At 41.3% G+C, this 15139-nt stretch overlaps 1 protein-coding gene and 1 long non-coding RNA gene across 2 annotated transcripts; one reads left to right on the forward strand and one right to left on the reverse strand.

Moving 5' to 3' along the window:
* Positions 1-280: 280 nt before the first annotated feature.
* On the reverse strand, positions 281-4928 carry LOC124193734 (allatotropins-like). The gene is made up of 3 exons (XM_046587703.1): positions 4738-4928; positions 1886-2176; positions 281-1218 (listed from the first exon to the last, which is right to left on the reverse strand). Exons 2-3 carry the CDS (start codon positions 2173-2175, stop codon positions 1071-1073), a joined length of 438 nt encoding a protein of 145 aa, XP_046443659.1. The 5' UTR covers position 2176; positions 4738-4928; the 3' UTR covers positions 281-1070.
* Positions 4929-6852: 1924 nt separating this feature from the next.
* On the forward strand, positions 6853-15034 carry LOC124194987. The gene is made up of 3 exons (XR_006875099.1): positions 6853-6895; positions 7094-7310; positions 14597-15034. It is a non-coding gene; the product is annotated as an uncharacterized LOC124194987 (long non-coding RNA).
* The last annotated feature ends 105 nt before the right edge of the window (positions 15035-15139 follow it).

The raw sequence follows: 15139 nt of genomic DNA on the forward strand, positions 1-15139 counted from the left end.
CCAGCTGTTTGTATTTTACGTCCTCCTCGGCATTGGGTTTTCAATGCCGCAATCGCTTATTCATGACTGCTGGTGGGAATTCTACAGGAAAAAAAAAAACAAGTTTCCAAATGAGTTTAGGTGCGCTGTAGACACAGTCAAACCTACACGCCGGATGTCGTTCGGCTCCTGACACCTCCTGCAGGGGAATAAGTTGGCGCCTTGGAAAATGGGAACTGTTATTATCATACGCTGCCGAATAAACAAGGCGTCAGACAAACAAACCGCACCGTGGGCTGGGCATGATATGAACTGTGTGTATAATGGATAGCTGTGAGAGACGTATACGTATAGTTCAGAGTTCAGTACAGTACAATAAAGCAAAGGCCTATATACTCTATATAATACGCCGTGGGCAGTTATACACAAAAAAATGTCAGATGAATATTCTAGAAAGAAACGTATACAAGAGAGTAACACTGGGAGAAAGAGAGAGAGAGAAAGACAGATAGAATTAGAGAGAGAGAGAGAAATATATGGAAACCGAAAAATGGATAGCGGAAGCATGGGAAGCCTCATATAATAGTGTATTGGTGAACCGTTAACATAAAATGATAGCGCCCTATCCAGTTTCATGTATAGAGGTATTTGGTTGGATATATACGATGAGAGGATACATATGGCGATGAGACAAACATGCCACAGGAGCGAAATAGGAGAGTATTATTTATTATTTCCAACTGAAGTGTATAGAAGTTGTTGACAAGTGGCAAACATATATATAAAGGTTATATCGTCAAGACAACAGAAGAAATAAGATGAACCAATAAAGCCATGATCTATGGATAAAAAGTTACAAGAATTCGCTTCCTTTCTTTTCGATACTTTTCTGTCTATTCACCCCCGGAGCAAGTCCAAATTTATATTTTTTTTTTCAAGTCAATTTTGTTTAGAATTTTTTTCTTTTTAATTATTATTTCGAGTACAGCCATTTTTAAATTGTATATTACATCCTGCTTAGAACGTGAGAGAATTGGGGAAGCTGTAGCGTCATGATCGTCATGAGAGGAGAACAGCGCGGAACCATCAATTCAATCTTCCCGCTGTTGCTGTAGCGATGTCATCATTTCTTGAGATGTCACCTGACCGTCGCCGTTGTGATCCAGCAAATGCTCCACCATGTAGCGGATCACGTCCGGCTTATTTTGCAGGTAGTTCACCAGCCAGTCCACAGGGAAACTGCATTTAATTTAATCAGCGTCAAGATAACGCGCATAATAGACGAGGAAAAATGGTTACATCGCATAGCGAACACGCATAAATGATAACTTTGTGGATTCTGACGGAAGAAAAACTAAGCAGGGAAATGGAAGTGCAGTATAAGGCTAATGCTATACTTTACAGTTACTAGGAATTACAAAAACACAAACAAACAAACAAAAAACCTACCCACTCTACGTATATAACTTATTCTTTAACTGCAGTGGCGTATAGGTATATGCTCGCTGTATACAAACCAGCCAAGCATCCGTGCCGAACTCAAAGTTCAACAAGAAAGCGGATCAATGTATCCGGATATTTCCATATTTAATGTCGTTAACAACGAGTAGCTCAAAAAAGGAATCTGACTCGATGATGATTTAAAAATGGGCCGGTAACTAGGAAAGATCTATTTTAATAAAGGAAAGGATTCTCCGAAACAACCACGAGATCTCACACTCCCATAACAAAATCTATGTGTTGAAAAAGTACATGTATATAAAGTTCAGCTACTAGAAACCCAATTAGAATATCGGAGAGTGAACGTGATGTTTTATAAGAATATCAAAATAAAACAAATGGAATACAAAGGGCAATCAATAAATCAAAAGAAAAATCAAAGAGTATGTAGAGAAATTATTCTTACACGTCGGGATCGCTGCTTGGATTTTCCTCCTGCTGTTGCATCATCTGTTCGGCTGCATCTTGGAAGGAGTTGAAATTTGATAGTGACGGAGCGCGTTTACCGAAGCCCCTCGCCGTCGCCAGGCCGACCGTTTTGAAACCGCGCCGACTTCTAAAGTCGCGCTGGTTGTTGACGCTGCTGCTGGTGTAGTCGGCGGGATGTGGCGCGGCTTCGACTGCTGTCGTCAAAATCATCAGGCCTATCAATCCCCATCCGGCCAGTACCATCAGAAACGCACCTTTCCCTTTCATCCTGCAGGGGCGGACGGAAACAAGTTAATCAAAACATCTAAGACCAAACTTCATCATCATCGCACTGCGTGACCCTGACTGTCGTCACATCACTCACAACTAATATACGCAGCGAATAATCTATAGACCAAGACCGGCCGGAGGAATAATCAATCCTGAATGAACTCGGCTTATAAGAGAGTCGCGGTCTAAAAAGAATCGGGCTATTGTTTTAAGTACGTAGATCATTACGTGATCGATAAAGCTCGCCACCGCCGAATGTACGCAGGCAAACGGAAACTACGGCGCCGACTCGGCCAGTCGGCCGCTAATTTCTCACCAACCATCTTCAGCTCCCATTCGATAGGGGATGTGCTGGTTGACATTTATTCCACAAGCTAAAAAAAAAACCCTTATTATGCTTCCGGCACGTTTCTCCAGAAAACACTTGTTATACAGACATTTTCTCGCCCCAGGGCGACTAAGCGCGCTATCCGTGAAATATATTTGGAGTTGGGTTTCCCGACCTGATACGGTGCAGTTTCAAAGTTTGAGATTTCTCCGATGCTAACTTTCTGATTCGCCGTACAGCGGTTGTTATCAACAGAATTCAAAATCCAAATTAGCTTTCTATATATACGTTGTAGCTAATTAACGGAAGGGACAGACGCTAGCGCAACAAGTTTACAGCAAACGGGACGTTTTCACGCACAGGTGGATCTCCACCGATTCCTAAGCCAATTTGGTGATAATGAATCTTGCGAAACTTTGTTGTAATGCTCTCTAGTATTCTTGGGTTTCCAGCTTTGAAAAGTTAATGTTACGTTTACACTCCCGTGTTATAGTAACGCCTCTCAGCAATTAACATAATTAATTAGTCAACATTTATTGCTGGCGCAAATAATTGAGCATGATTTAAATCATTTTTCGTTTGCAAGTCATAGACTGAATCACAATTAGTCAATTACGAAGTGAAGTCACGTAATAGCACTTGATGATATGATATTTAAATGATGGGGGATATATGCTAGCTAGGATTGCAGATAATGCTTTGCGACTAAGCGCATTACAAGACCAGTCTAGTTGAATCAGACTACATCCAGCAATGGCCCTTGGTCGAGTTCGTTCGTGCCTTGACTGGCGAATAGAACCTTTATATAGAAGAGGTACTAGCCGTCCACACAGCGGAAATTGATGGATGGCTAACTGGAATTGATCCGCAGAAATGTCATTAGCCAGCTTTTGACGGTTATAATATACGTCAAAGATACCAAATCAAATAACCAGCAGTCCCCATTTAGAGAATAGGAGAGTGAGGTTCCTTCTGGATTCATAGAACTGATGCTTTCAACTTTCAATTTTATGACTCTACTGATGCTAATACCATCCGTTCGCATTCGCCTATAAGTTTCATTAGCCCTAGCATGCGACTCTATGGCCTCGTAAAGGTTTATACTAACAATAATGATTTCTTAATACAAGGATCGATCGGGAAATTTTTCCATCTAAGGAAACCTTATTCTAAATTGAACACAACACGATGATTGAGTGACACCTTTGGCTGGCTTTGCACTCAAAACTCGTACATTTCACTACGGAGTACGCTCTAAAGGACTCCCCCGCACTCCATCCTTACTTTTCCTTTACCCTCTATTATTTCAAAGAAGCAGCATTCGTATACGGAGCTTTTAAAAGCTAATTCGATTAGGTTTTGATGGAATGACTGATGAGGGCAGAAAGGGTTTTTTTTTTCACCTGTGCTGGTTCATCTCCCCAGAGTACGTCCACACCGCTCAGGCCGGTTGAAATTTTACATGAGGAATATAATATTCAACTGTATGTTGGTATAGTCAAGTCAAAGTCAAGTCCGAATTTCAGTCAAGTCAGCGTTTTCGTCAGAATCGGAGATTTTCGCATTCAGGTCGTTCTGCCCTATTTCAACCACTACTCTGTATGCACCCCCAAACCCCAAATGAAATCCCCCCGATAGTCGTAAAATGCCTATTCAAGTTCCGTTTGAAGTTTGAATTTGTACTGAACCTCGTACCGCATCAAATGGCTATTGTTGTCAATGACGGAATTGTCAAGTCAACCTACGCACTTTCTTTTTTCTAGTCTCAAAAACAAACAAACAAGCAAAAAAATAATAAATGCATCACCATAGATTTCCCGTTTAATCTCTCGATTTTTTTTTGTGGATTACTGGTTAAGTCTTATACTATGTATAGAGGGCAAACACTAAAAGGATTTAAGTCTCCGAAAGGATTCTTGAGGATCGTCGACATGTTCATAACTTTTATGTTAACAGATGGCTGGTATATAAGTAAACTTGACAGATATTTAATATTGTGTAATCACCGATATGGTATCACAACCTACTCTCGGCGGCGCAAGGGTTTTCCTGGAATATCGCCCTGCAGGTTCGATCGTGTAACAGTTTGCTATATCTACACGGTTATTGCCTTTTCTCCAACGAGCGTTGATAATTCTCAGATTGAAACTTGAAATTATTTTTTTCAATTTGGGCCTTGTCGGATTACAAATCGTCGGTGTTGAATAATAGGTGTGGTGGTGCTACTTTACCTTATAAATGTCGGAGTGTTGGGTGATGTGGGGAAAAACAGTCGCTCGATGAAGAATCACGAATATGTATATTTGAATTCAGATGCTGAAGAGAGAGAGACTGAGAGGGAGACTGGGCGACGAGAACGGAACAGTTACCAGACGCAGGTTGAAGAAGATGTGTCGCCCTGGCGTGTTCCAGCAGCCGCTGTTATATGGTGACCTCACGAGCTCGTATATTGCTCTCTCGGCGCTAGTTGCGTTCACAGCCGGGAGATCCTGCGACCAATCAGCAGTCGCCGCCCACTTGGCTTTCCCGTCAGTCTCCTCCTCTTCCTTCACTTGTCGAATGCTTCCTCCAAGCGCCACAGCTTCCCGAAAAGAATGCGCACGGAGGGGGCATTGTTGCATCGTCGAATCTTTATAATCCTCGACGATTGACGTCATAATTTGTTATCTCGCATATATACGACATACACTCTTGTTGTTGGCTGTTACTTATTGTTAGGAGGATATGTTGGACTGTAACGCATAAGACACAATGATATTCATCGAAAAATTATTACCACCAGCAAGAGTGGCGGGGAAGAAGTTCTCCGTCCAAGGTTGGAACAAAAAAAAAAAGAACAAAAGGACCATTAGTGAAAGAAAAGGGCAAATTATCGATTCACAGCTCTTTTGATTGAAATGTATAGATTTGCTGTCGATTATTTTACACTCCGTCGTGCAATACCATCGTCTTCCTACGCCCCAGAAACACAAATCTGGCTCCCGTGCCGACCTTTATTCTCCTTCCAATTGAAAACCAAAGTTCAAATAGTGTCTAAATGTACCCGTCTTGCATGGTTTTCGTCGGCACGGTGAATTACCTATAGGCATCGATCGGCATTCGAATGAAAAATCCAAATGGTGGAAGTAGTTTCCCCCGTAAATCAGAGGCTGCTGTATATATCACTCGTCATTAGGGTTGTCATAATAATCCATTGTCAATCAATAAAGAGTGCTGCATGCTGGATCTCCGGCTGTCCAGGCCACTGCATTATATATAAACACCATCTGCTGCTGAGCGCTATTTCCACCCAAGTTCAACAAGTCAACGAGTTCCGGTTGAAATCTTTATGAGTACGGAGTGCTTTGCATTTATTGTGCAATACGCATTATATTTCGCACAGGTAAAAGAACCTCAAAAACCAGGTCGACGCACTAGGACTCGATTGTAATTACCCCGGAAATTACCTACTACCAAATGACCTAATCTTTTTAACGTTCATAAATTTTTCATCGAGAGCGTAGGTAATCGTCAGCATGCGTACGAGTAACGTGACCCGAATAGTCTTTATTAGGGGGGTGTTATTTCGGTCTTTCTACGGATTTCATGCAAATTTTTATTTGGATCTTGTCAGTCAAGGGTGGGTTTAATCAAATTTGTTAAAACGAATAATTTGATATAAAAACAATCCCGATCCGTTCAGCGGATGTTTAGCGCTAGCGATTGAACGGCTTTTATCGTTTTTGAAGGTTTGGATTTAAGGAAGGTCGATTTTTTGAGGTGGGGGGTTGGGGTCGATTTTTCTACCGGGGAAAAATACCAAACAAAACAGAAATGGTATTAGATTTCAACAAAAACTTATTTCCTCATTTTCCCTTCTCGTTTTTGTGCGGTTTGTATTTTGAGGGGGGAGTTTGATTTTGTATCATTTCATATTTGATATTTCTATCGATATCGTATTATCGTAAGCATGCTGATTTTAGAAGAAAATGAGACAAGTGTCGTCTGCTATTTTTAGTTTGAAATTTCGATAGTCACTGAGCCAGAGTCTCAGAGACAAAGTTCAAGATTGTTATAGATTTATTTGTTTTTTATAACCGTGATACTCCATGCTGTTTAGCGGGTAAATAATATTAGGAATACAAATATAACGATTGTGGGAGCTATAGAAGAGTTAAACCTGTTCCCAATTAGTGAAAAGTTTGTTCTTTGTTCCTGACTAGCATATTTCATGTGATTGCCCTGTCGATGCATGGCAGTTTGTTTGCACTTTGCACTATATGTAACATTTTTTATTTTTTTGCAGATTTGATGCCAGAGCCAGCCATCATAACCAGACAATCTGCAAGTTTTTCTTGTGCAGGTGTTGGTAACCTGTCACCAGCAACAATCTCAGGATCATCGTATTGGGTAATCATTTCCTTAACTTTAATGGACCTGTGACCTACTAGATATTTTAATTACCTACATCAATGCAGTGTATTACACGTCAACCTTAAATTCTCCCATTTATTAACAATTAGAGTTACCCAGTGTTTCATTTTCAACTTTTCCTGACTTGTTGATTCTCTCAATATTTTTCGTAACCCATTTTATATTTTTATTTAGATAAAAAGCATCCCATTGCATCGGAATGCAATCGAAGGCATTGGCAATCGAGTTGCCGATCTCTCTTTTCCCCCTTTCTTCAATTGTCCTCGTGTATGCCCGTGTGAATGTGGGTGTATTCACGAGGACACCCTTTAGCCTGTTCTGGTGCCATTTAACTCTTCTGCGGATGGATGGAGCAACTATGGATGCCTGGCTGTATTTCCCAGGCATAAAGGTAGGACAAAATCGATCTCTATTCTTCCTTTTTGGCAATTTTTGGTGGGGTTGATTATAAATCGTTACGTAGTCACACGGACTATGTTTATTCCTTCAAGCTAGGCGGTTGACTGCAACTGTTTTCTCTCTTCATTTTTGTTTTTGGTTTCTCAGTGAGGGTTCACTAAAAATTTCATTTGTCGAACGACTTCAGATCAGGCTTGTTTTGTTTTTTACCTCACAACTTTTTCTGTGGGTAGAAAACCATCACATTTGAAAATATTTGAACTTTAATCACTTTAATCAAAGTGCAACAAGACAATCTTTTTACCAAGAGGGACCTGCCACCACACCGGCACCTCCTCGTTCCATGTCGAAAATAAAATAATTCTGTTATTCTTTTATTTACGAACAAGTTAGCGAGGCTATAATCAGAACCGTTGCTCTGCTCTTTCATGTTGAATCCCTATACCCTTCAGGCCGTTCTATTCAATTTATTGTTGGCCAACAAAACTTTAAAATTGCTGTATTTACGAGGGAGATAGAACGTGATGTATGATTTGATTACTATCCTTTCGTCTAGTTAGGCCACTCTAATTCCCAAAGTTTCCCCACTTGTTATACACTACTTTGTGTCCCCCCGGAAAAAATTTCGTGGAGACTGCACTAACGTAAATTCGTCGCTTAACCGTCATATCAGTGAGGTAACTAGTCTCAAGGGTAAAAAAAAAAAAGTAGCTACGTACACACGAAGAGATAAACTTTATTGGGCTACTACCAGCTTCAAAACGTGTCCAGGAAGATGTTGGCTTAATGCACGGACTGGATAAGTGCCAAGAACTATTGTGCTCAAGGAAAAACCTTTGTTCTTGTCACGACTTCTTTCCTTTCCGCGATCATCAAGGAAGAAATTGAAAAGAAAAAATAAGGCCACGATGAGTTTCACGGGCGTCACAGACTGTTGACGTATACGGGATTTGCCCTTATACCTGCTTAGACATCAGAACCGGAACCTAGCTATTAATTCCTTTGTTTTATCATCTTTCCATCAACTTTGCGTGGGCGTCGCTCGTCCAAAGACTCGCCATACATAAACATAAGAGACAGCTTTAGGTGGAACTATATTTGAAATCTGTTCTGCTGAGTAGTTGATATTTTTTCCTCTGCGTTGTTGTCCGAGTGACTGCAATATCGAACCACGTAGTAGCTAGGCTGCTGGGCTACATACGATATGGAGCGATAGAGGATTGACCGATCCAGTGGCATGTTCTACGACGTAAAACGTAATCTTACTACGTTCTTTTCGTGTCCTTGGAATCCAAACGACGACCACCCATCTCTTTTAATGTAGCATCATTCAAATATCGGCCTGAGGTATATCTACGAATTTACTCTAAGACTCGTGGGAAAATGGGTTCGTCCTCTAAAGTCCAATTCTCGGCGCGTGCTTCTTTAGATCAGACGTTTGGAACTAACGACCAAAGGCCATCAGTCTTACCGTCAGGTTCGCTTTTATAATGGCAGACTTTAATGAAAACTTTTTTTTTTGGGTGGGGGGGGGGGGACTAGGCCAAAAAAAATAAAACATGTAGCATATACATCGGGGAGAATTACCTAAGTGCACAGCAGACGCAGTTCCGGAAAAAATATTACGACGATAATATTATTCATGCGATAAGTTAGTCGTTTCCTGAGAAAAGGTTTTCACGTGCACGTTTTATTGCTTTAAAACGAAATACGATAGGGAATTGATATTTGCCAGTGAGCTAGGTATGTACACGGTAGTATACTTGTTGGTGTACAATGCGCAGTAGTTTTCTTTAGAAGAATCTGCAAAAAAATGTTTTCTTTCCTTAAAAGCGAGGGGTTCAGTGGGTCCTTGAGTCCTGTGCCATACGTGTATTAAAACGCTGCACATACAGTCATCGGCAATGGTGTTTTGTTAAGCATATGTTCATTGCGATATATTCAAGCCTCGGGAGTCGGGATTTCGCACTCGCTACAATCATGTGAGCCCTTTTACAGAGTTAATGAAATTGGTCTCTTAGCGCAGCCAGTCTTTTTTTTCTTTTTTCTTTTGACACAAATGAATGAATAAAGTTGCGCAAATTGGACTAAGATCAAGGTTAAAAAAAACAAACTAAAGAGAAAGACCTTTAAATTGATATTTATGTATTTATAAAAGTCCCGAGTTCCTTTTCCTTTTCCCTCCCAAGAAAAAACAATTATCAATTGAAGCTGGGTTTACTGGCAGACACGTAATATAGGTTGACAGTGCAAACACCATGGTAGACTGATCAAATGTCAGCCAGAGTTAAGGTAGCGGCAATTTTCTAGCTATATTCTTTTTGGTATATTTTGGACACGAGTTGCTCAGTAAACCGTGGCTACAAGCTGCAGGTAAGCAGCCGTAAGCTGCTGGTGCGTGTGAGCGAACTAACGTCAGAATGAAGAAATAGAATATCTAACAAGTAGGTACACATCTAAATATAGATGCTGGCGAAGGATGGATACAATGCTGTATAGCTTCCGTGTGTAAGCTGAAAAAAAGAAAAACAAATACAGGAATAAAATCAAAAACTCAAGCCAGCGACAGTCTCCCGATCTTTTATCGTATGAATGCAAGACATTTTAGATGGAGTTTGATTGTTGTTGGAATCATTAGTTATTTGCTGAATATCCAACCATATTCCTTTCCTCATCTGACTTTAATTCCCCGCACCTTTTCTCTCGAAATCCTGCAGGAAAAATCACGTTACGTGAGTTCCATCGCCCCCAGTGGCAGTGCTTCGATCACAAAAGTCACGCACACCAAGTTCGCCTACCAAACAAGACGCGTGATGATGTCGAGCAAAAATCATTTTTGTTGTTGTTTCAATCCTGAGAGGATCGTCCACATAATCATTCATGAATGGTGTGGGCACGTGTTATCTGTTATTCAGGAGCTCGCCTCACTGCCTAGCAACGGTTGTTGCGTCCTCATTTGAGAAAGTTGTATTTGAGTTCTCCTGGATTCCCCGCAAGTTAGTCGAGCGTCGAACACTTGTAACCAAAGTAGCCAGTTAGTTGGTGCCACTGGCGATTCATAGCATGCAAATGGCAATTGAGAGACTCCAATTCCAGATTACTCCCCCGTAGTCTTGTATGTATATATAGAGTGCATAGGGAATATATATTCATTAGGGCGAATGTGCAAGAGCATAAAGACCTAGTCAGTCGATTGGGCAAACCCAAAATAGCTCGCATTTTAATAGATTCAGCGTGACGTGACTTCAAAAGTAAGCCATCATCAACGAGAGCTCAGCCTTTCACTTTACAATTTTGTGAGCGCCCACGTCAAAATCTTTGCTGAAAAGTTTTCCGTCTTTTTTTCCCAATAATTTCAGATGGTGTTACTGTATCTTTTGAAAATCGAGTTGAACAGCACGTCATCAGCCTGTGATTTCATATTTTAATTGGATTCCGCAAACGGCGCCCGCGCGCTTTCCAGTTAAATCTCCAACAATATTTCGAAATCCCCCCTTCGTCTGCCCGTAGACATGTGAGTAAATCAATTCAGTTTTTAGTGAACTGAAATGGGTGTGCCATTTCTCTGGAATCGAAATCAAACTTGATTGGGGGGAAGAAACGAGCAGCACAGTTTGCGCTTGATTTTCACGATTCAATTGTGATTTGAGCGACTTGTGTGCTGGTATACGGCGAGCGACGACCATTTCTGGTTGAGATTTTTTCTCGTTACCTTGTAAAACGAATAAGGGCCTCATCACGTAGTACCTACCTCACACAATCTTCGATTCCTTTGAAGAAAAGCAATCATGTAACAGGACGAAATTTTTTAAAATCATTCGAATAATATAGAAACATCCCATCACCTTACATTATTATCCGCTTGTTGGAGATAATAATGGGCTCTTAAATTATTCGCGCTATCTAAATGTGATTGTGTTTCGCCTGGAAAATCAACTTCGTACTTTTTACCATCCAATCCCCCCCCCCCCCGGGCATCAGCAAACACGCAAAAGGAAGATTTTTTTTCTGTTTTGATCAATAATTGTATTTTAAACCCGAGACCATAAACTTCGCGGAAACCATTTTGAATTTATAGAGGACGTGGTGAGTTATTAGAACGGCGGTAACGGTGAGAGGCTAAAGAGGTGGAAGGCACGTGATTGTTACGAATAGAAGACGATATTGCCTAAGAAAGGGAAGCACGTGATCTGCTGGCACGGTACAATCAACCCGTCGGGCAATCGATCGAAAGACAATCACCTTTTTCTCCGGGATTCGCGGGATATTCGCTGAGGTGACACGCTTTCATTCTTTACGAGTCTGCCACGGAAATTATTGTTTCTTTAATTAAACGACAATAACAAAAACTAATACAGAAGAGAAATAAAAAAGGGACGCGAAGAAACAATGTGGGAAGAGTCCGTGAGAGAAGAAAAACAAGAGAGAACCAGTCGTAGTAGAAACTAGACCCAGGAACCTACCAACATTTATATTGCAGTGTGCACTTGATGCCCACTCATTACAGCCGCCTGCTGGATCATTAGATACCGGCCAGTGAGGCCAGAATCCCAATGGGAGCGCAAAAAGCTAAGAGCTTCAAGAGATTGGGGTGTGTGTATATCGACAGAGTCGTTAGATTCGTTAGTAGTAACGCCCTGAGAAACAATCGAATTGACTCTTCAGTGGAAGAGATTGCCACTACTGGCTATCCTAATACAGACAAAGAAACATTATCTTGGATGATAATTATTGGATCAATTAGTCAAGATACAGCTAGCCAATGCAGCCCAACGGTCTGGCCTGATGCACTTGGTACAGTCTGAATGAAATTCCCAAATAAATCGATGCTTTTAAAGCCCTTCTAAAATTCAAACTCCTAAGCAGAACGAAAGGCTTTTACAATATTTGGGACTAGCAACTTCTTTCCCTACCGTGCAGAGCGTTTGTGCAACACGTATGAATGACATAGGGCCATACAAGTCGAATACAACTGTCGCTCCGAGACCAGCAATCGAACACTAAATTGCAACTATAATTCTTATAAGAGCTCGGTGACCTTTTACTGCTGTGGTGTAGTAGTTACGGAACGAGGAAATATGGGGAAGGAACCAAGGTCTCACATCGGGAATGGCGTCAAGATAAAGTGCACGTGCGATATAATTGACAGAAAAGAAAAAAAAAAGAACCAAAGTTGCGACGATAAACGGATAAAAAGTAGACAAGTACGGTCACGGAGATGACGATCCGCGTTGCATCAACATTGATCAGGTTGTCTAGAACTTTTTTGAAAAATGTCGCTTAATTGCTAGGGGTGTTTTTTTTTCTTTTCGCGGATGAAATGAAATTACTCAGCATTTATATAGACTGTTGAGCTAGTGTATCGAAGGGTTTCATCGTGATTAGTCGCTGTTTTTCTTGATATAGTTTCAGCTCATCGTTCTAACTTTTTTAGTCTGTCCGTTGCGAAGTTGTTGCTCTGGAGTCGACTAAAAAGCGAGTGAAACGCGGAGTTTCAGAGAAAGTGATAGCAAACGATAAGGTCGTCGTATTCTTCTTTTTACCCAGCGTTTCCGTCTTTTTGCTTGGCATGTGGGCGCTGCATTCGAGATGGGCACAACTGTTGGGAGACTTTACCATTTAACACCGTTCTCCACTCGCTTCATCCCATCCAAGTTGCAAGTTGGAGATAATAAACTTATCATTCCCTATTCTTCCCCGATTCCCTCCTTTTTCTTTTCCTTTTCAATCCCTTTTTCTATTGTCGATGAGACTTTGCCGGTCTCAATTTATTCCTCCGACTATCAACAGATTTCAAGTGACTAGCGAATGCTAAAGCAGAAAAAGGCTTTCAACGAGCTGCGAAGATTATGCGGATATGGCGAGCGAATGACGGGAAACGTGCACGGCGCAAGGTTGCGTGTGTGGATACTCGATACCGCACGAGGCTGAGTTGGTTTTTGGCGGGGGAAAAGAATAGAAAAATCGTCCATTTTTGTCTTCGCTAACTCGACACTTCCGTCAGCCGAACAGCGCCTTGTTTGCACAGACTGATAGTTAATCGTGTACACGGTATCATTTTGTAATCGGATCGCTACGGAGAGAGGTGAAAGAAGTAACATCAACGACAGCGTTTAATTGGTTAGAAGAGATGAGCCTCGTTCGTCTATGGCGTCTTGCCAAAACCGAGCGAGGATGCACAGCGAAGTAAGTGAGACCCGACGACGGCGACGACGACGCTCTATAACAGCAGCAGAACTAATGATGTAATGAAGGATATCGATCAGCGTGCAACACATGTTGTCCGCAAACCCCGTCGAACTCACGGGGAGTCTCATCGGATATTTTCCATACGCCCACTTCGACTTGCCTATTCCTCCCCACTGTACGTGAAAGTTGGACTCACGGCTCACGGCTCGTAGTCAACAGCCTGTGCCACAAGTGCACTCGCCACATCTTCATTAACAGGCAGAAGAATAGGGCGGCCTTATTTTTCTCGTTCCACATCAGCACTGTGTTATAGGGGTGGTATAGTACGGAAACTATTCAAAGACTGAATAATTCGTAAACATCCACCGCTGCATGGCTATGATTTAATAAAAACAGCAAATGGGTCGTGGCGCTAGGCTGCCTACCGCCCTACCCATTTAATACTCTACAATTGGGTGGATTAGTACCGCGACGTTATTGATTAATAGGTAGACGCTAGTTATAAAAATAATGAATGGCGGACCATTTTCTAGTTAGGCTTTTGTCATGTTCTTTTTCTTTAGCTACCCACCCCAGTACATAATAACTGTTTTCAACTTCTAATAACTCGTTTGCCATGCATCGTCTTTCGCTATCGATCGGTACGCTCCCCACACTTTTCCTTTTTTTCTTGTCTGTTCCAGAGAACTGTGTTTTGAGAAAGGGAAAAAAGTCACGCAAAGCCTAACGAAGGCACGCTTTTCCGTGGGTGAAGCAAAGGTTTCTATTTATTCATGATTCCCAAATTCAAAGTTAACTCGCGAAAGTCATTGGCAATGCGCGAAAAGACCAAGTCAGCAGCGAAAAAAGTTACACACTACTGCGTCAATGCTCCTCTATGGTGTGTGCAATCAAGGAACAAACTTGAACATCGATATCCGTATAAATTAGTATTCGACAACTTTGCTCATTTTTCTTCCCTCAATGTATTTGGTATGACCAGTTTGCCCAGCACTATCCGTTACCTAGTATAATAAATGCATCCGCTTCCCACTATCGCGCAAGGCGAGTCTCACTTGCCCTGGGTATAACACTGTTTGAAATGTTTAGATTCCACGTATATTCAGATGTCAGACGAGAAAAATGGAACCAGTGGAACAATGGCGAATTATTTCAAGCAAGAGTGGTTTCCTCATATTACGTCAAGTCGGCGTCAAGAACTAGCTAGAATTGATCCCTTAACTTCGCCAAAAACTGCATACAACTTAATAATTCAGTTTTGTCAGCCATGTACGTAGAAGCGATCTTCTCATTATTTGTAGAACTTTTATACGATAAACAGGTAGAACCCAGCAACCCGAATTGATCCATCAACCTTTGGGGAATAAAAATACTCGTATTAATAACGTATTTTTCAACTTGAGACTTCAAAACTGCGACATGAAATTTTAAGATCGACACTGTCGTTCAATTGTGGATCCCAAATCGCCTTTAAATTTAAATATTTAAGAATAAGGTAAATAACTTTTGATTCTTGAAACCTTCTCGCCCGACCCGGGTTTCCGTTACGCGTGCATCTCTTCCCTGACTGACGTCAATGTGCTTAAATAACTTGATTTTTTTTTTTTTAAATTCGGAATACGTAAATCCCAA

This window comes from Daphnia pulex, chromosome 5 (assembly GCF_021134715.1).
Source record: "Daphnia pulex isolate KAP4 chromosome 5, ASM2113471v1".
NCBI lineage: Eukaryota > Metazoa > Arthropoda > Branchiopoda > Diplostraca > Daphniidae > Daphnia > Daphnia pulex.

What these genes read in the sequence shown, in the direction of transcription:
- LOC124193734 (XM_046587703.1), bottom strand. Translation starts at nt 2,175, where the DNA reads ATGAAAGGGAAAGGTGCGTTTCTGATGGTACTGGCCGGATGGGGATTG. An exon ending in CCAAGCAGCGATCCCGACGT is followed by an intron (nt 1,219 to 1,885) that starts GTAAGAATAATT and finishes AATTAAATGCAG; the next exon opens with TTTCCCTGTGGACTGGCTGG.